A 27159-nucleotide genomic window follows, 5' to 3' on the forward strand; every position below is an offset into this window, starting at 1 on the left:
GCAGGTACCCCTGTAGAGATTAAGGGAGAGGTAGACTACTGCTGCTTGCTGCCTTCTGCCCACCATGAACTATTTTCTCCTCTGTGATGCCCCTCTGCCATGCCACTCTGCCTTGGAGCCAGCCAACTATAAACTAAAACCTCTACAAAATGTGAGCCAAATAAACTTTTTCTCCTTTGAGTGTCACATATTTTGTCTCAGCAATGAGAAAAGATAAATGTCATTGCCCCTTTTTGGTATTACAGTAATGCGGGACTTAAAAGAATGATATAGGTAATATTCCCTTTGCCTCTCTCTTCTGGAAGAGAGAGTAAATAATGCTATGATGTCTTCTTTAAATGTTTGGTAGAATTCATCACTGAACTCACCTGGAATGGGTATTTTGTTTGCTGAAGTTTGATTACTGAATCAATTTTTACAGTTGATATACACCTATTCAGACTATTTCTTCTTCAGTCAGATTTTGCAGATTCTTTCCACAATTGATTAATCTGGGTTGTAAAATCTGAGGGCATAGAATTGTTCACAATGTAATTTTATCCTTTAAAGTGCAAGAGATCTGTACTGTCTTTTATCTGATTTTAGTTATTTGTATCTTTCCTTTTTTTTTTTTTTTTCCTAGTTAAGCTAACCAAAGACTGATGAATTTTACTGATATAGTGAAAGAACCAGGATCTGGCTTTATTGATTTTCTCTGATTCCCAGTTTTACATTTTATTGATTTCTGTCCCAATTTTTATTATTTACTTTCTTCTGCTTACTTTGAATGCTTTTTTGTTTCCAAAAGATTACTGATTTTACATTTTTTCTAATATATGCAATAAATAGTCTAATTTCTAAGAACAATACTTGCTGCATCCTGCAGTCCACAAATTTTGATAAGTGGTATTTTAATTTTGTTGTAATTCAAAATAGTTTTTGATTTTTAAAAATTTTCTCCATGTTGAATTTTCCAAGAGTATTAAAGATTCCAACTTTTTGGGCTAGTCTGTTTTCTCTTTGCAATTCTATCTCTTTCTTTTTGTGTCTCAGATATCTTTACACAATGTCGTTAGGTATGCATTTAATATTGCTGTATCTTCTTGGTATATTGACTCCTTTATCATTGGTTATGCATTTTAAAAAAAATCCTTATAACTTCATTTGTTCTGAAGTGTGCTGTCTGAAATAAATGTAACAATGGCTGGGCATTGTGGCACATGCCTGTAATCCCAGCACTCGGGAGGCTGAGGCAGGAGGATCGCAGTGAGTTCGAGACCAGCCTGGGCTACATAGTGAGTTCCAGGTCAGTCTCAACTACATAGTGAGACCCTGCCTCAAAAAACCAAAAATTAATTAATTAATGTAGCAACTCCCTTTGTTTAGTGTTATTGTGGTATTTTTCCATTCCTTTGCTTTTAGTTTATGTCTTTATATGTCAAATAGCTGAGTTTTGTTTTCTGCAAATAGCTGAGTTTTGTTCTGTTCCACTCTAATAATCTCTGTTTTTAAGTGGTATATTTTTATTAGTGACATTTAAAGTCCTTATTGATATATTTGGAGTAATTCTTATTTCTATTTGATGCCCTTGTTCTTTATTTCTATTATAATTTTGGCACTTTGTGTGATTTTAATTGAGCATTTTATATGTCTACATTCTCACACACTCAATTTTGGGGGAAAAATCATGCAACCCACCATAGTAAGTGAAGACTCACAGTCAGATTTAATTTGTTAGGAAAACTAAGTGCTGTATTTCTCCTATGTTTCAAGGAGAAAATGAATAATTATTATATGTATCTTGTTTCATCTTTGCTTTGAAAGACATATGTGCCATTATTTTTGTAATCAGAACAAATAATACACTTTAGAAATGGGTAACAGTAATCATTCTAGTGTGTCATGAAGTTATTGAGAGTAAAGAAGTGGTGTGTTCAAATAGTTGTGAAAGCCAGATGAAAAGTGGTTCAGAATTGGGCCTGGTGGCACACATCTATAATCCCAGCACTCTGGGAGGCTGGGACAGGAGGATTATAAATTCAACAAGCTCAGCCTAAAATATTTAATGAATTAGCAAGACTCTGTTTTAAAATTTTAAAAATCAATAGAAAGATAATGACCCTGAGGCTGAAATTCAGTGTGAAGGCACTGGATTTTTTTCCCCTAGTCCCAAGGCTAAAAATGGCAAGGAGAGTATGGGAAATTGAAACAGTGATTACAAGCCTCATTTGGCAAACTAGTCAAGGGAAGAAAAGAACCAATAAATTACAAGAACAAACATTTGCCACACAACTCTGAATAAAGTTTATTAAATAGTATGTACAACAAAAGTAGTAATTCAACACATGTATTTATGAAATCCACCTCAATAAAGAAAAATAAATGAACAAAAAAATCTGTGTCTGCATAATACATGCACTCAGTGTGTAATTTAAGTGGAACACTTTAAATTGGTTATATATGCCAACTGCTTTTCTTTCAGAATATAATCTTTTTGTAGCAACCTATTCTAACAATAGAACTTAATACAATTGAAGATAAATTAAGACTACAAAAAATCCATCCATGAAATGAAATTTTTAAAAATTATAAATGAGATTATACTTTCTCTTTCCAAGAGAATAAATTGTAAATTTTAACAGTGTATGATGGCCATTTTTGTGCTAAAAGCCTGTAGGTGAGTTATTTGGAATTATTTCATTTAAATAAAAAGGCAAAAAACTTCATGACTCCCTTTCATTCAATTTTTAAAATTATTTTTTATACAAGGTAGGTACCTGGGCTATACAAAGTTAAATATACATATTTACAATCCCACTTCTCAAGCGCATGATTGATTTTTTTTCTTTTTTTTTCTTTTTTTTTTTTTTTTTACTGATCCCAGAGAGACTGCAAAAGGTAAGTAGTTTGGGCTTGCCTTTGCCTGGAAGCATGGCTAATATATCAAAATGTGTTGCAAGGCGTGCGTCAGTTAGTTGCACTGGCTGTAATAAACCTATAGAAACATTTCAGCATAAAAATAGGTACTTTATATTACTAAATGTCTGAAGACAAAAGAGGAATTGGAAATATTTGTTCCTTGTTTTGTCATACATAGGAAGCGAAAGTCATGTATTTTAACATGTTATTTTATTAAAGATGGGCAAATTGGTGAGACATACCTGGATTTTGGGAGATATACAAAGATGTGAGGCTGACATTATATGCAAATGTGCCTTTACAAATTGGTTTTATTCTCTAGCTGTACTTAAAGAGGTGTTCAAAATTACCTACTTAATCAAGAAGCACCTCTTAAAAGCTTATTATATTAGATCACATTATTAATAGTTTGCATCTAAGAAAGATCAGGAAACACATTAGCCAATACAAGGTTTACATTCCAAAATGGGTGTAATGCTGCTGTGCAAGACGCACATGCACATGCATTCCCTCAGAACGAAAGAAAAGTAAAACAACAGTGCTCTTGAATGGTGGAGCAGACCTTCCAAAGCAGTATGTCTTACTGTCTGTCACTGAGACTTAAAGAAAACCATGAAAGCTCTTTCTACCCAGCAATCCCCTTCCCTAAATTCCACAGTCTTTTCCCATAGCATTAAGGCTCTGCTCCATCCTACTTAAAAACAAATATCTCTGGGAAGAGGTAACACATTTCTCTTATGAGTCATTTACATTTTGGTTTCTTCCTGAGAGCCTCCTTGAAAGAAGGATATGAAGAAGGTTCAGTACTGCAGCTGACTGGTGGGCAGTGGTGGGATCCTAAGATGGGCATCTGGGACAGCAGCTGAGTTGGGGCACTGCAGACAAATGCTGCCTACTTGTAAAGATTCCAGAGTTTAGGACACTGATTCTATGGCAATTCTTAGATATATATACAAAGATTCAGGATTTCCAGTACACACATGGATAACAGAATTCCTGCTCCTATTTGTGACCTAGGATGTGCATTTGTGGGGCTGATGAGAATACAAAGGCTCTGAAAATCTTCCAAGTACTTCCAGCCACAAACTACCTGGGACAAAGGTTCTCCCAGCATCCTAGTTGTTAAAAAATGAGTTAATGGAGACAGAAACACAATGATGCTTTCTAGGATCCCTCCAGGAGAAACTCATCTCTTCCTCTCACACTTTCCTAGCACTTAACACAGTCTGTCTTAAGGTCCTTTTCTCTGTGTGTCTCCCCAGTCACTTCCAAGTTCCTGGCAGTCAGGGAATGTTTCAATTCCATCTTCATGTCACTAAGGGGTCTAACAGAGAAGCCAATAAACATCCTCATCATAATTTGGACATAGCTGTGACTAAGCACTGTGGGTGTCACAGGGCTCCCTCCACTTATCCAGCACCCACCAAAAACAGACCTGGTGACTGCCAGTAGTGGCAGAAGAGCTGCTTCTGCACTCTTCTCATCCCTGAGGGGATGCCTGACCAGATGCCTTAGGATTCACAGTCTTGAGGTCTACATTCTGAATGGCCCTTGAACTCTTCCAGGGAGTAAAACTGGAGACATGGAGTCCTTTAGGCGCAGGTATGACTTACTCATGGGTGTCCCAGGAGCCAATACACAGTGATGCATTTTAAATGAGTCATTACACACCTACACACAGCTCTGGATTCCCTATAAGAATAGGCCTACCAATCCCAAACTGTTTCAGCCAACATGAATCATAAATGAAAGGTTAGCAATAGAGCTCTGATAAATGCAGCTGCACTGCCCTGAAGTTGACTGTTTATAAAAGCCAGTGATATAGCAAAGAAACACACTGCAAGTGGCCTCCAGAGCTGCAGGACTCCTTGACATAATCATGTGGAAAAATGAATATAACATTTCTGCCTGGCCACTTATTCCTCCAATCTCAGGATGAACCTTGTGTGCTTCTGTCTGAACATCACGGCCATCTACAGCAAAGCTGCACAACAGTCTCTATGTACAGGGTTGCTAATTTGCCTCTGCTTCCTCCCCTGGACCTCAGGGGATAGATTTGGACTTGGACAAGTTAGGGGCTTCCACCCCTGATGAAGGACAGCCTGAGCAGCAGCCTACACTGAACCCTAGCAGCACTTGGGGATCAGCTTGCTCCAGGGAAGCTAGGGATGCAGGATGGGATGGCCAAGATGCTCAGGTCTAGTGATCTGGGACATGGCTGGGGACCCAAAGGTTGCTTTAGGCTCAAGGACTCTTTTGCTATAGGGTTTTTAAGGCTGGGCTAACAGGAACCATTTCTACCTAACTCTACTCCTGAACTTTTGTTCAGGTCAGATTACCCACGAGATGGAGGGGAGGGACAAGGCTGGAGCAGCTCCCAGAAACATATAAGTAAAGATAGATTTACCTTAATTGTTTTTGCCCAGCACATATCTCACCCTTGATATACAAGCTTAGCTTTTAAATACATCACTTCTCTATTCCTCTTTTTCACTTCTTATATTATCCACTGTATTACTTTTCATACTGATTCAATATTTAATTTAAATAAAGAGACTGGTGTGTGAATTTTGCTTCATTCTCCAATAAAAATAATCTGAGGGTTTTCAGTCTTCTTATAGATATAAAGGTTTTACATAGTTGCCTGGAAAAGTGCCAAACTGCCTGGTCCTTCTTGAAGTACCTATTTAAAAAAAACACACACAAACACACGTACACAAAATGAGAAGACTACCCACTGAGTTCAGGGACAATGCTGTTGAAATAGATTTCTGCCTGAGTGTTTCTTATAAAAGTCCTATAGTTTATAAAAGAGTGTATGGTTTCCAAAGCACATTCCCCTATCTTATCTCATTTATGCTGGGTAATAACTAAGATAGGCATTTTTAATATTCCTGTTTTTCAGAAAAATAAGCCCAGGTTCAAAGAGCATAAGCAACTTCTGAGGTCCCTTAATTTAGTAAGTGTCAGAGATAAAATCTGAATACAGGTCTCTTGGCTCTTAGTTCACTGCTCTTACAAATATTTCTGCTTTTTGAATTACTTCGTACATTTACTCAACACCAAAAGATACCTAGGATTTAGAATTTCTGAAGGGGAAGGGAAACAGCTTAACAATATTCTTTTCATCTATATATAAAAAAAAAAGAATTTCTAAAGGGTAGGATTTGTAACAGTCCCCTAAAAATGAGTACATAGCAAAAGGACATTCCAGCAGAAACCTGGACCAAAGCCTGGTTCTTTGCTTTTGCTACCAACCTTGTTAAGGTCCGCGTGAGCCAGGATCCCTGAGTCCTCTGCAACAAAGCCCTTCTTGGGCTGCTCCTTACCCACATCTATTAGGTCCTTTATCTTGTCCCTTCCCTCCAGAGTCTTCACAGCATAGGGGCTGATTTATGTTGTATTTTAATTATTCTCTCATTGGGCCAGGAATTTAGCTCAGTGGTGCCGCCACCTGTCTCTCATTAATCTCTCATTTTAAAACATCATGTTTTGATCACTGCCTTTTCTCAATTGGCTTAGATTTCACTTTAGAGTCCTGCTGCTATATACAACAGCTCCTGCAGCCATAACCAGTGGGCTTGGATCCTTGTGAAAGTGAAACTTCTAAGCAAAAAGAACATGTCGAGGCTAAAGTCACGTAAGACATCTACTTGAATCCTGAAGGAGGATGATGCAGAAAACTGGGATGGTAATACCCAGAGCTGGTAAGGAACTCATACATGCTCATCCCGAAATATTTCCTATATTCAGTGGTGTAGGGTACCTCTATTAAAAGGCAGTGCCCCTCCCCCTACTATTTAAAAGTGGAAATGCCCTCAGAAGAGTTTAATAGCTAACACATACTAGTCCTTAACTCTCTAATATCACAGCTACATGTGGCAACAACAAATGAAATATGGCTAGGCTAAAATGAGCTTTCCATGACATCAGTGAGCTGAGCTTTAACTAGAAAACATATACTGGATTCTGAAAGCTTGCTATGAAAAGAATGTAAACTAACTAATCAATTACATTGATTGCATGACCAAATGGTATATTAAATGCACTGAGTTTATAAAATATATTAGAATTAATTTCACTAGTTACCTTTTTTTCAACATTGCCTCTAGAAATTTTTAAATTTCCAACATGGCTTACCCAGTATTTCTATTGCATTGTACTGCACTAGAATGGATGCTGTCTCCTTAGATCTGACTTTCTTCTGAAAAAAACAACCCAAGGTAGTGAGGGCCTCAGCTTTTGGGAGCTTGGGGAACACGGGCTCACTTTCTAAGATGCTGCTGAGGCTAAGACAAGCCGTTCTGTCTTCCCATGCATGCTGAGGACTTGGTGTTCTCATTATTGCACTTGGACATTGCTTTAGGAAATCTTTTCCAGAGAGATCAGGGAAGAGCTGGTCTTTGGAAAAGGAAAAATTAAAACAAAGTGGAAATCAGTGGCTCCTAACATTATGCTCATAACTGAGAAGAAATAAAGTGGACTTAGGGATATATGGGCAGCCTGAGCTCACAATTTGATTCCAGAATTTGATCCCACAATTTGCTACTTGAGTGATCTTTAGATAATTACTTAATCTTTTTTGGCCCTCATTTTTGGAATCATTAGATGAACATAAATCTTGATTTACAGGGATGTTTGTTGAAAGAATGTCACTAAACGTACATCGAGCGCTCTTCTTCCTATAATGATGAATTCTTTGTTACTGTTTTGCAGTACTAGGGGGATAGAACCTAGAGTCTTGTGCTTGCTAAGCAAATGCATTGCCACTGAGCTACATCTCTAGCCCTGCTTTGTTTTAATGAAGTAAGTTACCCTTAGAATAAAGTTATTAGAAGTCTGGAGTAAGTAAGAAGGTCTTTGGAATATCCACACATATACTTGAGTTTCATGGTAGGCATCTAGCCTTCATCAGAATTTTGAATTGTTTCATAAAACCTCTAAAAATAAAATTTAATTAATAACAATAATGAGTTTGATAATTGCCCTTCCATTCAGCAGACATTGTTATGTTTAGTTTGTAGCCCTAACATTAGTAACATCAATACCATCTCTGCCGCAAACAGGCTGGGTGGTATAGGAACAGGAAAGGCTTTTCTTTCTGTACAGAGAAGACTGTTTCTGCATGGCTTGCCACCTCTCATTCTTCCCTCAATACACAAGTAGAAAAAGGCATGATAATATTCTTACCAACAAACCATCCATCATCACACTTTTCCATGACATCAACAATATCTCCATCTCGGAGTTCCAACTCATCATCATTCTGTGGAGTGTAGCTATATAATGCTTGGTAGCTAAATCTACAAATGAGAAAAATGAATAGTGATTGACTCAAACGCTGACAAGATGAAATAGTGAGTTTTAGAACTCCATTTCTGTTAGAGCAACATTTAATGCTATATCTTCTCATTTGCATAGCTCAATTCTGCCAACTCCTCCTCTGGTGCACGTGTGCTTAAGTCTTGGCTTTGTCCATAATGTTCCTTGGTTTGTACCTCCTACTCCCATTCAGCAGCAACCTTGCATCAACTCTTTCTAATGGAACATCTCTGTTACCATCTATTAATGTTTCTGTAACAGAGGTCAAAGCTGACTTTTTTAGCTGACAAGAACATGTGCTAGATATTTCTTGTTTCTTACTTCAGCCTCTCAGAGGTAGGGGCACCGCAAATGCCACCTGCTCTGATCTGTGGAACTGAACATTCCTCCTGTTAGCCTGTATCTCTGTGGATAAATAATCTCATATACTTTCATGGGTACAAACAGACCATTCTGTCCTAGCCAAAGTGTTCAATCACTTCTTTACTGGATTTGTATCTTCTAAACAATGATTTTGCCTCTTGTCTCTAAAACACAACTTCTACTCTTTTGTCAGTTATTTTGCTAAAACAAAAATATGATCAATATATTGCTCACTTCAAAAAGCTTCAGTGGCTTCTTTGTAGCTGCAGAATAAAATCAAAACTGCATTATGGAACCTACCATCTGGTCCCATCCTACTTTTTGAGCTTCCTCTCTAACTATCTCCTCCTGTGGTCACACAGGGTTCTTGGGAGTTCTCCAACACTGCCCACTCCATGCCTTTGCATATACGGTCTCATCTGGAAAGACCTTTTCTCTCCTGTTTTAGTGCTCAAGATCCAATTTTCTCTCAATGATTGGTTCAAATCCCCCTTCTTCTGTGAACAGAATTCCCTATATGCATAAAGCACAGGAAATATTCAATAAATTTTTTAATGAAAGAGTTCAAACTTATTTATTCATTTCTGCTCAGAATTAGCTGTTTTTCCCTATGTTCTAAAGAACAGTAGTATTGAACCCCACTAATAAAGCTCTCATTTGCCCTTGTCAATTCTTTTTTTTTTCCCTTGTCAATTAATTCTTTACCAATCTGTCTCCCAGTAGTCCATGACCTCCTTTATTTACGTACCACTGATTTTCAGTGACTGATAGGAAACATGGCTTTAAAAAAAAAAAAAACCTCAGAGAAGCAGAGCATGATTTGCTCATTTCTCCAAATGCCCATTCCCATAACCAGCCAGTGACCTGCTTTCTAAGGCCAAAAGTATGTCAAGAACATAACAACCAAAATTTGTCAAGTGTACTTACAAATCTTGTGAGGTTTGACTCCTATCTGGGGTGACTCTTCGCTGCTGGGCTTGAGGTTGCTGAGAAATGATTAAAGATGGTTTATTGTCAGAAGGGGATACCTTGTGATGAAAGTCAAGGGGATGAGAGACAGTGCTGCAGTAATGAACAGATTTCTCGGCAATGTTTATGATCTCATTGCAAACTGCTTCCTGTGAGGTGGCCCCGACAAATCCAGAAACCCCCATAAAACAGTCAACATGGGGACCAAAAAAAAAAAAGGAGAGAGAGAAGAGATGTAACATTCCAGATGAAGCACGTAAGTCCAGGAAAAAACAGAGTTGAAGATCCAGGTTAAAAAAAAATAGATATTCCAGTAGTAGAGTACAGGAGGGATCCAGGCGTAAGCATGGAAAAACAGGTAAGATACAGAAGAATTTGGAATTTAGTATGAATATTAAAAAAGAGGGGCATCAGTATAAAAGTCTGTAATTAGTGAGCAACTGCTACAAATAGAATAATCTTAGGACAAAAATGCAATTATGTATCCCCAATCATGCACTAATACATTAATTTAATCTCACATATAGGCAGTGTGGAAAAATATTCTCTTTAATTTCTCTGCTTTTTTTTTAGGAGTCACCTAACATTTGGTTCTACTACAATAGCCATAGACTCTTATAAATAATGGCTCTGTGAGTTAACCAGTCATTACTCTAAACTTTGGAGTCAGTAAGGGATTCTCTTTAGAAATACTACCATAGTCTTATTCAACAAGCATCTTACCACATAGCTCTTTTCAGATTCTGTGAGATCAGGTCCTGCTCTCAATGAATGATGAGAAGGCTGTGATCACCAAGCAAATCATAAGGGAGACATTTTAGCAGATGTCACATTGAAAAGGATTCAAAATAAAAGAGTGAGCACATACACATACCGCACCATCACACTCAAGATGACACAGGATACCCGTGGCATACAGCCACTGAGTCTCCAGGACAACAAGGCAGATGTGGAGGAGAAAATGCAAAAGTACAGAGTTAGAAGCAAGCATCGAGGCAATGAAATGGGAAGTGGAAAACATGGCTGCAGTGAGGTGACAATAAGCAACACACGGTCTCCAGATTGGCAGGAGAGAGATATGAAAGGGATATCTTTTGGAAAAGGCATGTCCCTCCATGTGTCACATACAGTCCTTCCCCTTACTCAGCTGGGAAACATTCAGGGAGGGGTTGCTACCCCAAAGCCAGTTTGACCATTTGTTGACTGGGAGCCTCTAGCAGAGCAGGGTTATAAAACTATCAGGTCTTCCATGACTGGGTACTTATAAAAACTGAAAAATACTTTGAAACATTCCCAATTAATATTTGAAGTAGCAAACAAGACAACTTCCTTGGAAAAGCTGCATATCACATACTCCATGAGGTCTGAATGGGGTTCAGAATGTTCAAACAGCAGAGCTTGCTTCCAGAAACAGGAACTCCTATTCTGACACAGGTACAGAGATGAGACTGTCACTCAGCTCAGATGCCACATGTTGGTATGGAAATAGAGGCAATCAGGGCCATGCAGACCACTCCTTTAAGCAGAGCTCTCACAGTGAAGGACGGATCTTTTTTGAAAGACTGAAATAATTTCCCTCAAAGAAGATTCAGCTCCAAACTCTACGAATTCTTTTTGAATAAATGTTTGAAAACTCTCACGGTATCATGCAATAGTGGGCCACAGCAACTCCAGGGCCTTCTAGAAGGGCACTTAGAAATGTCTGTATAGGGCCCACTTGATTCATAGAGAAGCCCGCAGATTGTGAGGGGCTCCTCTGAATTTACACAGCAACTGAGCATAGATGTGTCTCCTGGCTTCCACTACTGTCCTGCTTCATCTCTTTCATCCTCAAACTATCTTCCACCTTATCAACTGTGCTCCCCACATAATCATCAACAAGTCTCCCAGAAACACTAGAGAAAAGCAGGACAAGGTGATCTTTCTGCTTTCTCCAGAGGGTTTAGTGAATTCCTCACTATCACGTGGAGAGTGAGAGGTGGAGCTGCTTGCTCTTTCCACCCTACCACATCGTTTACTCCTCCTTCCCACTGTGAATGTCCTCATCTCTTAGCATTCTCTGCATAACCATTTCCCTCTAAGCATCACTGCTAGACTCTCTTTTTTGAGAAAGTCTCTGGTTCTCCAAATCTCCTTCAAACTTTGACCACTGAGGAGTCCCCTTGGACTCTGGCCACAGTAAAGGAAAAGGTAGAACCAAGGTCCACTTCATGCTCCTTCAACAGTGTCTCGGGACTTGCACACCTTTGCCCTGTGGCTAGGAGTTGATCCGTATGGCTCCACTCATCACCAACCATCCTCTGATCAAGGCACGCATGTAACAAAGGGGAGAAATGGACATTTCCAAGCACCTGCTGCACGGGCTTTCCAAAGAATGAAACACAACTCGGGACACTCTGAGCAGCCTAACAGAACGGGCAGCTTTCTAAAAGTGAGCACTGTTCAAAAACTAGAGTAGCTATCTCTGAGGAAATGAGTTGCCTGGTAAGCAGCTATGGGATTTGAAACCTCTGTTAAATGTTGTTAGTTAAGATATTATGGAGCAGTACATCTCAAGCTCTAACGTAGGGAGATATCACGAGGGAACTTGCTGAAATGCAGACTCTGGGTTTCTATTTGGAGGTGCTGGCACTACGGATTCTCAAACTAATTTTGGGAAACAAAGTTGCAGAGGACCTCAATTACCTCATACTGAGATTATGCCAAGACAGATCTGGTCACACTTCATGAAAACAGAAGTTTCTCTCTGTGTCTCTGTCTTCCCCACCCCCCATTTTCCAAATCCTTATTAGATTTAATCATCTAGCTAATAGTTGGTGCTCAAAAGAGGATCAGTGAATCAAATACAATAAAAAAGACTTAGTATTTTAGAAGCACATTAAGTGAACTACCTCCCCTGAGTTTTGTACTAATCCTTTGACTTGGGGAGGACAGAAGAGGGAATTTTAAGGCTCAAAGAAGACTGAAGACTTACACAAAATGGCAAAGCCACTGAGCATAAATGCTGAGTTCCTTGGTATTCTAATCTGTAGATTTAACCTCCCTCTTGGGTTATGATGGGATTGCTGGTATAACTGAAAAGCAAAGCCCAACTTCTTCCTATTCTTAAAATGGGCACTGTAACGTCTCTTCTCGAATATGTTTTATGTTAGGTGCTCAAAGGCACTTCCTTCTCTAAAAGGTATGAAGTGTAGTAAAGATAACATCCAAACATTAATCTAAGAAACAACAGTCCTGGACGGATGTTGAAGGCTCAGCTAATATATTTCTTTGGTCTCAGGCCATACCTTAACATTTAAATAGAAGTACTTAATCTCATTCCTAAGGATAGAAAGAGCTAGGTTACTCACATTGCATTTATTGAACAATGAAGGAAAAAGACAAGTAAATATTCATTTTATTATTTAATTTATCGCTGTTTACCTTGAAATTACCATCACACAGAGCTAAAATACAAACCAAGTATTTTTGTGTGAAGTTGGCCAGGGCAGAGGCTAGACTCTTAGAAGAGATGGAAACTAATTCAACACAAGGATCATTTCAAAGGCTATTAAACCTCAGACTTTTTCCCCTTCAATGTATATTTTTTCTTTTCCTCTCCCACTTTTAATGCAGTTTTAATTTTTTGTTAGTACCTGTTTGTATTACAAAAAGGTTACATTCCTCATGGAAAGTTGGCACATGTATATAACACATCTTAATTCTTTTTAAATCTTCTTTTCCTCTTTCAACCTGTCAAAGATTAAAACTAGACCCTTATCATTCACCATGCACTAAACTAAAATCCAAGTGGATCAAAGATCTAAATATTAAAACAGAAACTTAAACTTGGTCGAAGATAAGTCAGGCAGAACTCTCGAAGACATTGGCATAGGAAAAGATGTTTTATGAACAAATTCTCAGTAGCATGGGAACTAGCACAAAGAATCAACAACTGGTATTTCATGTTAAAAAAAAAAAAACTTCTGCACTGCAAGAGAAACCACCAACAGAGCTAAAAGACAAGCTACAACGCGGGAAAAATTTTTACCAGCTGCTCCTCAGACAGAGGACTAGTATCTGGAATATATAAAGAACTAAAAAAAATCAGGCCCCCCAAATATAAAGACCCAATTCAAAAATGGACATCTGAAATGAACAGACATTTCTCAGACAAAGAAATAAAAGTAGCAAATAAATGTTATGAAGAAATGTTCAACATCACTGGTCATTTGAGAGATGCAGATGAAAACAACACTGAGATTCTACCTCAACCCAGAAAGAATGGCTGCTATCAAGAAATCAACCAATAACAAATGTTGGAGGGGATGTGGGGAGAAAGGAACCCTTCCCCATTGTTGGTGGGAGTGCAGACTGGTGCAATCACTGTGGAAAGCAATATGGAGATACCTCAAAGAACTAGGATTAGAGGTTCCATTTGACCCAGCTATCCTCTGCTGAGTATCTTCCCAAAAGAATTAAAAGAATCATACCACAGTGATATATGGACATCCATGTCTATAGTGGCAGTTTGTAATAGCTTAAACTTGGAAACAGCCCAACTGCCCATCACTTGGAGACTGGATAAAGAAGATATGGTTTTTCTATAAAGTAGAATACTACTCAGCCATAAAGAATGAGAAATTAGAGTCATTCAGAGGAAAATGGATGCATATTGAGGCCATACTCTTAAGTGAAATAAATAAGACACACATGTGAACACTGAATAGTTTCTCTGGTGTAAAAAACTAAAAGTGTAAATGAGATCCAAATTGTATAACTGATAATGTGAGATAGGAAGAAAAGGGCTAATGGTGTAGGGGAAGTGGGAAGGGTAGAGGAAGGGAAATAAGGGATAACAAAAAATACGAGAAAAGAAAAAAATGGAAACAAAGTCTTTGTAAATAGGGGAGGATCAAGCCAGTGAAGGGAGGGCAGGGGTATGGGGAAAAAATGAGAACCAAGACCTGTCATATAAAGGTACAAGAACCCAATGATGAATGTAACTGTACTGTATACTTAAAAAGTACCAATAAACTCAATAAAAAAATCCTCTTTTCCTCCACTCCTTCCCATTTGAAAATGATCTAGCTCCCTACTATTTATTTAATCTTTTCTTTTGCCCTTTATTTATACTTCTTATTTAAGAGAAACCATGTGATTTTTAAGCTTTTGTGTCTGATTTATTTCACTTAATATTATGGTCTCAAGGTACATGTATTTTCCTACAAACGACTCAAGTGTGTTCTTCTTTATGGGAGAGTAGTACTCTACTACAAACAGACACCATGTTTTCTTTATCCATTCACGTACTGACAGACATATAGGCTGCTTCCAAGATTTAACTATTATGAATCGTGCTGCTATAAACATGTATCACTGTTATATGATGTCTTTTGAAAAGATACCCAACCAATTATCAATGGCCTTTTACATGTGTAAAAAGTGTAAAAATGTAAAAATATACATTGATTTAAAAAACGATGCAAAATTAAAAATGAAAAACATTTCACTAAATATGTTTGGGTATATTGGGTTAAGTGAAGTCTATTAAAATTAATTTCACCTGTTCCTTTTTAGTATAGTTACTAGAAATTTTTAAATTATGCATCTGGCTCAAATCATGTTTCCTCTGGGCAAGCCTAAGTTCTAATATCTGCCCTTATCTGCATGTAAGAGTAGGCATATGTTCTCACCGGTACCACATTCAGGGTTAAGAATAACTAGGTTAAGAATAATTAGCTTATGCTAAGTTCATTTCACACATTGAAGATGCATTCCAGTTTTCATGTGTTTGGAAAAATAGAAACCTGTCCAACAATGTGCTTGTTTGTGAGTGTACACACACACACACACACACACACACACACACACAATACTACCTTTATCTTCATCAATTTCGTCAACAGTAAGCAGGCAACAGTCAATGATCGAGAAACTTTACTCTGCATTCATACACAAGGTGGACTTCTGGCCTGGAGCCAGGTGAGTGACCTTAATTTTGGTCTGTTGTTCTGTTGTCTTTCTATCTTCAGTTCACATAAGTCCCTCTGAAACCTGATCTTAGCCTCCCTGGATCCACAAAACACTTAGTGATACTACAGTTATAAGTGTTCTTTTCAAGCTTTGTGCGTGTACCAGTCTGAAAGTCCAAAATTAATAACATATAGGCTAAAAGAATGGCAGGAAGTCCTAGAGATTTGGACAGGATAGAGACACTTATCTTCTGTGCAACCTTGGAACCCTCTAGAAGTATCATCAATCTCTGCTGGTCTCTTAAATGTGCAGTGTCACTGAGAGATGCAATTCCTCTAGTCATGTCCTATCCCAGGCCTTCTCAGACCCTAACCTACCTTTCTAGTGACCTATACTGGCCCCTCAGTAGGACGATGATAATCTGGGTGCCAGGACAGGCTTTGAAACTAATTAATTTTCTCTTAAGCAAAATGCATAACTTGTTTAGACTTCAAAGTTCTCAAATAAATAAGAGGGTTGGACTTGATTTATATAAATGTCTTCGTTGGCTCAAATATTCTGACTGGAGTGTGCTCTTAGGACAGTGGCTTAAAGGAAGCAGCCTTTCACACACTGCCTACTGATGACTGGGTGTGGGAGAGCTTTTGATAACAACCCCCAGATATAGAAGGAGAGCTCATGTCTGGAAGCATGGGAGCCGAGGGCTTGTCCTGTGACAGTGATAGAAGATTTGCAGTGCCTGGAACACCATGAGCCACTCTGCCAGAAAATTGGTGAAGCCAGATTCAACCTCCTCAGCTTCAGTTCCAGGAAAACTCCAGAGTATCTTCAAACAGCCTCTGGCTCCACTGGCTTCTCTCATTGAGTTGACTGAAAAAAGGGTCCCAGTTTAAAAGTAAAACATTTATCAACAATTAGTTCAGAGGCTTACTCTCTAGACTTAATCTTGCAGACCAGTCAACAAATAACACATTAACTTTGTAGTAATTTGAATCTGACAACTACACCAAATTCTAACACTCAGCCAACATTTTGCTCCTAGTAGACTAGAGTGTACTCCTTAGTTTCTGTCATACAATAAACAGTCAGGGAAGTAATGGCAGGTGCATTAAAGGGTGAAGAACCCAAGAACTTCTCATGAGTAGCTTATGCTTTTATCCTCAAAGTGGGATAATAAGAAGCAGCACTAACTGGTTAGAATGCAAATTCTAAACTTTGTAGATTCTTAATTTATATAACTCTCCAGAAAAGGGAGCCTCTTACCTTCTACTTTCTTCTCTTTCAATACCATCTTCCTCTCGTAGGTGGGACAGGGTAATGAAAATGAAGCAAATGACTTTTGCTTCTTTTGCATGCTCCTCAGTATTCCACAACAGGTATTTAGTGAGTCCTACCTACCTGCCCTGTGTTAGATGCTTTCATCTCCATTATTCACTTAATCTCATTTAATTCTCATAATAAGTCAAGAAAGCAGTCAGTATTAACCACACTTTACAAACAATAAAAGGAGACCTGACATGTCTGAGTTGGAAATAAGAAGAGCCCAGATTCAAACACCTGTTTCTCCAATTTTAAATTCTATATACTTCTCTACACCCTGATCTTTCAGGTGCTTTACCAGAGGGAGATTTTAGAACATGTAACAAAGGTGCTGATGGACAGGTCCCCTTAACTTGTCCCGTACTCTATGGCTGGCACTTGGCTACTTACTGATAAGCAGCATCTCTCCTAATACCATTTTAGGTGGACAGGGCTACTTCTGAGTGAAAGGAAAATGATTCCCACTTTTGAGCATCTTAATATTGTAAATATCTTTTTTGTTCTAGCAAGTTGTATCACGTGTTTTCCCTTCTATTTCTGATTACAATCTCCAAGAAGGCCTCGCCTTTGTTCTTATCTTTGTGGAAACAAACCCATTTCCTACCTGCTGAGGGACATTTCTTCTGAAGTCACCAAAGCACTTCATGTCTTCTCAGCTGAGTGGTTTCCCTCTTCCTCTAAGGCAGTGGTTTCTTTTTGTGTTTTTTAAGACAGAAGCTTCAAGGACACTTAGCTTCTCTGATTAGTTTCATTTTACACTTCATACTCTCAGATTTTATTATTTGATTGGTTTCTTCCCCTTTGCAAGCCAAATTTATATTCAACTGCTTTGTCACTCTTTGTAGCCTTAGTTTTCTCATATAAAAAATGTCTAATGGATTAGAAGCTCTTAACCTGGTGGTCCAAGAGCAAGGTGAGAGCTCTTGAGTGGACTCAGATATGAGCCTCTAGGAACTTTGCAGAACTGTGAGCACAACCCTTCTCATACTGCCTTGAGTTCTCAGTTGGCTCTGATCCTCAGAGGTTCTTTGATGCAGAAAAAAAAAATCATTGTCACTGGGACAGATGATATTTAAAGATTCTCTCTAATTTAGACATTTTACGAGGCTTACTCACAAACTTCACAATCTGTCAAAATCCATGGCTAGATGATGGTCAACAAACAATGCTTCTACCTTGGGGAAACTAAGTACACACTTGATGACAGTAATGATGAATATTTCAAAGATCACCTTCCCTCCTATTTTCTTGTTCAACTGTTAACACTTTGTTGGCCAAAATTATGTTCAACAAAATCCAAAAACTCATTTGGTAATGTGAACTCTTGGGTGTTTGTATGTGTCTTTGAATGTGTTTGGTCCAGTTAATTAAGTTGACTCTCAAAAAAGCAAATAAAAGGAAAATGTTCATTTCTCAATGGTGAAGGTCTGCAGGTATATAATGAATTCTCTACTTAAAATTTGATGTGCTCCTCTTTACCATTTCAACTAAAATTCACACAAGATTTTCACCTGACCATAAAATATCAAAGCTGAAGGGACTTCAGTTCTTGCACCTGGATCTACTGTTCATGGACAAGGAGGGTTCCAGGAAACAGAAGTGACTCATGTTAGGGACCTGACACCGCCATCACAGGCTGCATTCTCTTGGCTCTTAAAATGACCTCATGCTCTTTTCTTTAGTTTCCCTCCCCACAAGGCCACAGCAGTCCAGAGAGGTTAAACCTGAACCCATAAAGGGCAACCTGGCCTGTGATAGGTTAAAGGTAGTCCACTCCTCCTAAAAAGCAATAGCCCACCCCAAAAACGATACAAGGACCTTCCTTTCTTTGTTCTTCTCTCTCTTCCCTCTCTCTTCTCTCCCTAACCTGACTTCCCTAATAATAATCTCCTGTTGGACCTCTAGGTGTGTGGCCTAGTTGTTGAGCAGTCCCTGTGTCTCTACAACTCATCCAAAAGCTCTCTGCAAGCTAATGGCAGAGCTGGAGCTATAAGCCAGTATCCTGACTCTCAAAGCAATGCTCTTCCCATCCTACCCTCATTTCCCGTGGAGACTTCTACATTTCATTTACCCAATTTAGCTATTCAAAAAACAAACAAATAAACAAACCTCAGACCTAAAAACTTGAATAGCCAAACCAAGTTCTTAGTGAAAAGTCAAGCCTTTTTAGTGGAAAAGTTCACATATATACAGAGTCAGGGTGACTAAGGGTATAGAAAGAAATAGAGCAGGGATCACTACGCAAGGGTTACTGGGACTTCAAAAGAGGACGATTTAGTGCACTGTTAGGAGATGTTAATGAACATTAGAAGTGCAGAAGAGCACTCTCTAAGCTTTGATTCCAGCCCCTCCCAGACTCCCTTATCTGTTTACTTGTAGATACCAAAAGCCTCACTCAAACCAGGAACACACCATTCCCTAAACACACCTTCCTGTTTCTACCTCTGGGCTATTTGCTCAGCCTATTTGCCTCTTGTATACCTCTGGAAAATTCCTTATTCTTTAAGGTCTGGATCAAATGCTAATTTTTTCTCATGAAGTATTTCTAGATAATCACCTTCTTCTTCCTGCTGCTTATTATTTCTCCCCATCTAAAATTTCCAGAGTGAACTTTGTGTGATTCTTTTGCTTGCATTATACTTATTTGTGAAATGGTCTTGTTGCCCCAGTGGATGTCATGAACTCTTTTTTGTTGTTAGCCATTTTGTCTTTTTTTTTTTTTCATTCAATAAATATTTACTGAGCACTTTCCGGGTATATCAGATAACACAGTTCCTGATCTTAGGCTTCACTTTCATATTCCATAGGGGCATAGGAAAGCAAAAGGCAATGATGGCAGAGCTGAGAAGTGTTTCTGTGGGTCAGGTGCAGGGCTCACACAGCACATTTAGCATTTCACTAAATCACACAGGGAGGTTGTCAGGAAAGACAACCTCTTCCAGTTCTTACAAGAAGTAACACCTACAGACATTTGAAGAACAGGTAAGAACTATCCAAGCAAACAAGTCATGAAAGCTTTGGAATATGAGCCTGTCTTGCCCCCATATTGGTCTTCTGAGCCTGAGAAGGAGGATTTTCCTAATAGCAATGGGAAGCCCCGTGCTGATACTCATCCCTCTCAATCTCTTGAAGCATTTAACACGATCCTTGGAATGTACTAGATGCTTGGAAGAAAGAGTAAATAATCATAACATTCCATACTATTATTTCATTTAAGGCTCTCAGGTAAAATTCTCTGTTTACCAGCCATTAACTCAATCTAGTTCTCCAACACATACAATGAACTTGAACTTTTGGTTTAGCAAGAAGAATGATGCTGGCTATGTTCTTTATATACAAACTGGTATAAAATGCATTTATCTGAACAAATGACACAGCCTGAGGTCATGATGTCCTGACAGGACCACTAGAGAAGAGCAGTCATATAAGTCCTTTCCATCATAGCTCATCTGTCACCCAAAAAGGTCCCAAGAGGCAGGAATCCCTTGTGACGGGCCCCATTTCCAGAGCTGCCACAGCAGGGAAAGTGAGAGTAGCTGAGGGGGAGGTGTGTGGGCAGGCTCCCTTTTCATACAGCCTCTCAACTTACACCAGGAGGCAAGCTTGGGGCCAATGACCAGTCACATCCGTAGAGAAGGGCCTTGTGCCAGGTGAGCAGAAGCAAGGGACGGGGCAAGAAGTGGTACACTGGGGTCTGGAGGCCTACCAGGAAAGGACAACCAAAATCTTAATCAGCCTGAAAGTCTCCAGTGTTACCAGCTATTCCACCTGTCTTCTGTAAGGAAACAGGCAGTGTAAGCCCCTAACCTCACTTAGAAGTCCAGTACCATACAGTTTCTGAACACACTGGATCCTGGAATTGGGCCATGACAATGACTCAGTACTAAGGATAAGAAAGCTCTCAATGTCTTGCATTCAAGAGTGAATTGTTCTTGTGCTAGGGACACTTACTTCTTTTCAACTAGCCACTTTACCACTTGTTCCAATGACCTACACTTTCCTTAATTGGATACATATTTTGCTTCCTCACAGAACACATTCCAGATGCATCTGTTCTGGGGCCAGGCACAGCCTCTGCCAGGTAGTGTTGCTTTCCTGAAGCCCTATACTATGGGATGGGGCATCAATTTGCAGTAATGGCAGCAGGGAGCCCCCATTTTATGCCATCTGCACTACTTCATTTCATCCTTATAACTACTTTACCAGGGAGGAATGACTCCCACTCCTTCTGTGCACACAGGAAAATTATGGCTCAGGGAGTCTCAGTGGCCTGCTAACAAAAGGCTAAGCCCAATTTCTCATAAACTATCCCACACTGCTTACCTTGATCCCACTCCTGGGTACTGCACTAGAGCTGTGAGAAATTGCTTGTAGTGCTGCTTCCTAACAGAGGTCATGAGGAGAGTAGCTGGTGACACTAGAGATTGCCAGGCTTACTGAAAATTAGTTTTCCTTTTCTAGTAGGCCTCCCAACCCCATGTGTACCACTTCTCCTTCCCTCCCTTCCTCTTGCTCTCTTTCTATGCTGGCCTGTGAATTGCCTGCAGCTGGAGGTCTGGAGTAGTACAGCGGTACCTGAGCTTACGGACATAATTTGGTTTACGATTTGGGGGAAGATGGTTGTGGTCATGTTTGCCTTCTGATGTGGAGTTTGCAAATGGAAGCAAACTTTTGCCAAATGCTTTGAAAACAGAAGCATTCATGAACCAAGACATTACTGTATGTCTCTGGCCTCTGTGTTCCTGTCACTGTACTTGTGACACTGCTGTATCTGCCAGTCTTGATGAATATAAACTCAACAACATGGATCAATAACTTCTGGATTTTTCCTACAGGCTGATATCAGCAAGTCTTGCATTAATGCTAACAGACTGAATAAATACAATTTTATAAGTAAACTAGGTTGTAAGTCTGAGGTTTGAGCAGTTTACTATGGGCAGTATATACAACAGCTACTAAATATATGGTTTTAAAGACATCTCTATGAATCCAACTGGTTCTAAAGAGATTGCAGAGTATCCTCAGTTCTATATAATCCAATATGGTTGCAGTGATGGTGAATCTTGACTGCCAATTTGATTGGGTTTGACATGCACAGGAGATAAGTAAAGCATACTTCTAGGTTTGTCTGGATGGGTCATGGGGGCATGATGGTGGGGACTGTTTGATTCCTAGTGTCTTCCTTTGGCTCTCTTCCACTCTTTTTCTGCTTCTGGCTACCATAACCTGAACAGATTTCCTCTCCCATAATGCCAAACACCTTGACCTTGGAGCCAGACAACCACGGACTGAAACCTCTGAAACTGAGAGGCCAAGGAAACATTTTCTCTTTTAAGGTGCTTTCTGTCATGGCACCAGACATCCTGCTCCCAGCAACAGAATGGTGACTAGTATTGTAGCTATAGTTTCCCTTTACAAAGTGTCACTTATGTCCCCAGCCTTGTGCTTAGCCCTCACCTGCATTATTTCTAGAAATCTCCTCAACCATTCTATAAAGTAGATGCTATATTCATTTTTATGGATTAAGAAATCAAGTCCCAGAGAAGGTAAATAACTCTCATCATCACTTAGCAAGTGACTGAGCTGGTACTCAAACCTGCCTGCTTTAGAGACGCTCCTCAAAGTCTTTAACTTTCTAGGTAGAAACAACACAGCCAAAATTGCAATGATGGTCTGTCCAGCTGCCAAGTTCATTTTCCCTTAAAAATTTTCTGCCCTCAAAACACCCTAAAGCTGCCTTGATCCAAACCCTAAAATTATTATAGCTCACTTAGAAAGATGGGTCAGTCACTCAAAAACCTGGCAGGTCCTCTTAGTGACCCCCAAGCCTGCAGGAGGACGGGCATGTTCCTCCAAAGAACCAAATGCCTTTGTTCACTGTGAACAAGGGCTTGTGCTCTCACATAAACACAAGACAGGACAAAGACCTGGCTGACACAGCTGAGCACCAGCAGCACACCATGAGTTACTGAAAACAAAGTGCACATCACAGAAAACCACACCACACCACATCACACCAAAGCCTGGTGTTCAAAGCCATGTTAGTCTGAGCAAACCAGACAATTTCCAAAGCATAAATAGATAGAAGGGAGGGCGTCCTTTCAAGGGGCTTTTGTACCAGGCTAGGAGCAGTCAATTGAGGATACCTCTGAATCACCTCAATGGGCCAGAACATAGCCTAACCTTTTCCTCCAACTTTCCCCAGTCCTAACACTTTAAATCAATGCCCCCTTCCATTCCCCTTCAGGGGTATCTCTTTGCTCCCAATGCAAGCAAACAGGTCTCACAGGAATCCACTTGGCTTTGATTGACAGACCAGGGGCAAAATGTCCAGCCCACCCTGCCAAGTGAGATGCCAACTACACCCCAGTCATGCTGCAGGCCTACCTGGCTCATACCACTCTGAGCAGCTCTCCTCTCAGCCTCGCCACCTCTATGCAGTTCTGTCTGCCCAGCCTCCCTTCCAGGAAAAGTGCTGCCTAGAGGCTTGCTGGGCCGGCTCTCCTCAGGAGTGCGGAGCTCTGAGAGTCTCTGTTCAGTACTCAGGCACCTGACCACATCTGAAGGCTTCAAGCAGCTCTTCTTAGAGATCTTGGGTCCACCAGGGCATCTCTCACTTGCCTCACTCTCTGCTTTTTTCTCATATTGTCCATTCTCTTCTAGCCAGGGCTGTAGTTTGCTCTGGCTGCTAAAGGCACCGCTAAGCTCTGAGATCACCCTATCAGAGCTCCCAAACAGCAGCTGGGGGTAGCTATCTTGGCGGATGCCTGAAGATGGCATGTGGACACCACCATCTCCATTGACATGAAGAGGGGCCTGTGAGCTGGGGGTCAGTGAGTAGGTTTTCTGAGGAGCAGGCAGGGCCAGTGGGGAAACCACTGAGTGTGGAGTAGAGCGATCTGACCAACTCCAGCGAGGGAAGCTGACAGGCAGGGAGGGATAGGCCCTTGTTGACAAGGTAAGGTGGTCGGTGTCATAAATAGATGCCTCGGGCAGAGGAGGCAAGGGTGGAGTGAGGGCCAGAGAACGCCTGCTGGGGACTCCTACAGTCAGTGAGATCCACTCGGAGGTGACAGCGTGCATCTCAGGGGACAGGACTCTACAGGGATGGGGCAGAGATGAGGGGGCTGGCATGACGATCTTGCTGTAACTGGGGCACTTAAAAAGAAAAGAAGAGAAAGAAAACAAAAGAAAGAAGTAAAAGGAACAAGTGTCAGCATAAAGGAAAAAGGAAGAAAATAATCACAAGAGGCACAAAGAGGAATGAAAAGAAGAGGATGACCAGGACGCTCCAGTGTCCAACAGGGAAATCATCTGGAGAGGTTTGGAAAGAAACTGGGCTATGAGTGAATCTGTGTGTGTGTGTGTGTGTGTGCACATGTGCGTGCATGAATACACACTCGCACATGCAGGCAGAAGCAGCAGGAGAGGCAAGTGGCCCAGAGATGGGACAGGTTCCCATCAGATAGTGACAAATAATGGCAGCCTGCTTTGCAGAATTGGACTTCAAAAGGACACACTGGGAGATCCCACCCTACCCCTCCCAGTCATCCCCACAACTGCAGTCCTGAACAAGAACTAGGGGAAGAGGGGCCCACTACTCTTCTGGCTCATTCTTGGGCTTTTATTCTTTCTATGAGGGCTCAGCAGAGGCTCCCAGAAAGCATGAGTATCGTGGCCAGTTTGTTTTATAATCACCCTTGGCTACAGTCACATGAAAACCCCAGTGAGTTGTCCACATTATTGTAAAGCAGATGTCCTGCTTTACACCCCCTGCCATGGCAGGACATGGGCCTCACTGTGCAGGAAGCTTGTTGAATGCTTATGTCAAACAGGCCCCTACTTGGGTCAGTGACAAAGAGGAAATAATCAAAGGATGAGAGTAAAAAAGGTACCATTTCAGTGTTACCCTGGGTCCTTGAGTCCTCTGTTCATGTTCCCAACAACTTGCATGGACATATGCTCAGTTTATTCGGGATATCACCCCAACTATACCTCTCCTATACTTAAAGTTCACATTTTTTCATGGCTTTTAGGAAGGTGGGCACGGGTTTGCAAGAACTCATATTTTAAAACAAGTTTCTCCATAGTTAATGTCCAGAAAAACAGCTTTCTATGATTATAAGCACAGCTTAGTATAGACTTATGAGGGGTGATCGAAAAATATAAATATTTAAAATTTAAAATTTTATTGTAGTAAAAGACACATTGCCATGAATCCCTCTCACAGTATTTGCCCTCGCTTCAAACAGACTTATGCCTTTGCCACATTCTACAGTTCTATGAGTCCTCCATGTATTTATGAGGTCTGATAAAAAATGTGGTGAATGCTGCTAAGTGCCATCTGAGAAAAAGGCAGGTTTATAAAAACATTACAGCATATCTTCATCTGCCTTATTCATTGGATCCTCCACCATGTAACTTCTGGTTCTTCCTCAAATTGAAAATGACCATGAAAGGTAAATGTTTTTAAGCAATTCTGGACATCAAGGTTGTCATGACACTGAAGACACTCAGGAAAAAGGACTTCTCAGAATGCTTCAAAAGTGGCAAGAATGATTGGATTAGTCTGTTTAAAATGAGGGGATTATTTTGAGAGAGATTAATTGCAATGTGTCATTTAATGTAATAAAATTTTTAAACTAAATATTTACTGTATTTTTCGATCACACCTTTTAAGTACATTTTTCAACCTGGTTCAAGTGAATGCTTACACAAATACTTTGGATGTGGCCTACAATTCTGAGGATGAAATCATAATACTCTTTCCACTGTTGTTTTCTGCAAGCCAATCTTGACTAACAACATGGCAGAGGACGTTTCCTGAGCTGTAGGATTTATAATATAGTGACAGTACCTATACCACCAACTTTTATCACTAAAACCACTAACCAACTAATAAAGGCTCTTGTTTCTCTGGGCTGGAGATTTAGCACAGTGGTTCTGCCGCCTGCCTTGCAAGAACAAGGACCTGAGTTCGATCCCCGGTACAAAAGAAAAAAAAAAAAGGCTCTTGTTTCTCTTTCCTTACTCACCTTATCCCCAAGGCAATTACCTTAAATTCTTTATTTTCCCCTGAAATGTTTCTCCTTCCAAGTGTTGGAAAAATGCCACGTGTGTACACAAAGACAAACTCTAGTGTATAGTCCCCATTGCTACAGGCAGTCATAACCACAGTGCTCCAGAACCACCCAGAGGGGCTGTGTGCCGTTGGCACTGCTGAGCATATGTTTTAGAATAGAAACCAGTGATGACAAGCTTAGATACCTGAGGACTCGCAGTGGCACTGTGACTTGGAGAGGAGGAGTAAGGCAGATCAATGTAATCCATGGGGTTCTTCAACAGTGGCCGTTTGAGCACATCCACATAGGTAATGGGGAAGATGCCTTGTCGGGATGTCCCTGGAATCCTCCCTTCATACCAGTTCTCATCTACCTGTCGAAGCAGTGTGATTCTTTCACCCTAAAAGACACAGCAAGACAAGAGTCCTTGTCCCATCACACCTCTCTGAGGCCTGTGCCTGGACTGTCCTGTGCATTTATCACATCCTCTTGCTCTGCCCTGCTGGACCTGTATGGAGTTAATGTCTCAGGGGATCTTCAAGTATTTCAGTAAAAAGAAGAAGATCAAATTCATGCTGCCGATGTGGAAGGCAAATGTAGTGGTTTGACTCATTTAAGGCAAAACAGATACCCAATCTTCACCCGTAAGGCAAAAACTTCCTCTCTCTTCCTTTTCATATTTTATTTTTCATGTATTATTACAGAAAAGTTAGAAGATAAGCAAACATACAGCAGAAAATATTCATCACTTGGAGAAAACCACTGTTAATATTGCAACATATATACTTTCCACATGTAACTCCACACATGTGAATTAGACTTATTCATATTTTTCCTATGCAAATTGAACAGGAACTGTACATCCCTTTTCCTACTTGCTTTGCTTTAGACTGACAATACATACTGAACTTCCTTCTTTATCAAGAGACGCAATTCTAAATTTTTAACAATGTTGTACAGCTTAATGGACCAATGCAGAAAATTCACACATAAATGATGTAATTACTGATCCCCTGCTGCTGGGCAATTAGGTTGCTTCCAGAGAACTGTGATATGTAGAGAGCTCTGGAGTCCCTGGGAAGAAGAGTTCCCTGCACAGTGTAAGTGTGTTCAAAATCAACAAGCTGAGCTCCTCCAAGGCAATAATGATGGTGACAACACTGGCAACCCCTGTTTACTGAGCACCAACCAGGTGCTGTGTGCCAAGCCAGCCATTTCATGTGTTTCTTAGGCCTTTTACAACCATCCTGAGAGAGAATCATTTACCTTC

At 40.2% G+C, this 27159-nt stretch overlaps 1 protein-coding gene across 50 annotated transcripts in view; it reads right to left on the reverse strand.

Moving 5' to 3' along the window:
- Positions 1 to 3066: 3066 nt before the first annotated feature.
- The window catches only part of Sorbs1 (sorbin and SH3 domain containing 1), a 227199-nt gene continuing 203106 nt past the window's right edge, over positions 3067 to 27159 (reverse strand). For 32 of the 50 annotated variants that reach the window (XM_033761268.1, XM_033761266.1, XM_033761262.1 and 29 more), the window contains 6 exons: positions 26095 to 26289; positions 23215 to 23985; positions 10276 to 10335; positions 9511 to 9701; positions 8089 to 8201; positions 3067 to 5581 (listed from right to left, as the gene is read on the reverse strand). In XM_033761268.1, the coding sequence (XP_033617159.1) occupies positions 5514 to 5581; positions 8089 to 8201; positions 9511 to 9701; positions 10276 to 10335; positions 23215 to 23985; positions 26095 to 26289 (1398 nt within the window). In that variant the 3' untranslated portion in view covers positions 3067 to 5513. The remainder of the gene's footprint in view (positions 5582 to 8088; positions 8202 to 9510; positions 9702 to 10275; positions 10336 to 23214; positions 23986 to 26094; positions 26290 to 27159) is intronic. The other 18 variants (XM_033761288.1, XM_033761289.1, XM_033761296.1 and 15 more) reach the window with 6 other exon arrangements.

This window comes from Fukomys damarensis, unplaced genomic scaffold (genome assembly GCF_012274545.1).
Source record: "Fukomys damarensis isolate Sample0158 unplaced genomic scaffold, DMR_v1.0_HiC HiC_scaffold_8, whole genome shotgun sequence".
Taxonomy (NCBI): domain Eukaryota; kingdom Metazoa; phylum Chordata; class Mammalia; order Rodentia; family Bathyergidae; genus Fukomys; species Fukomys damarensis.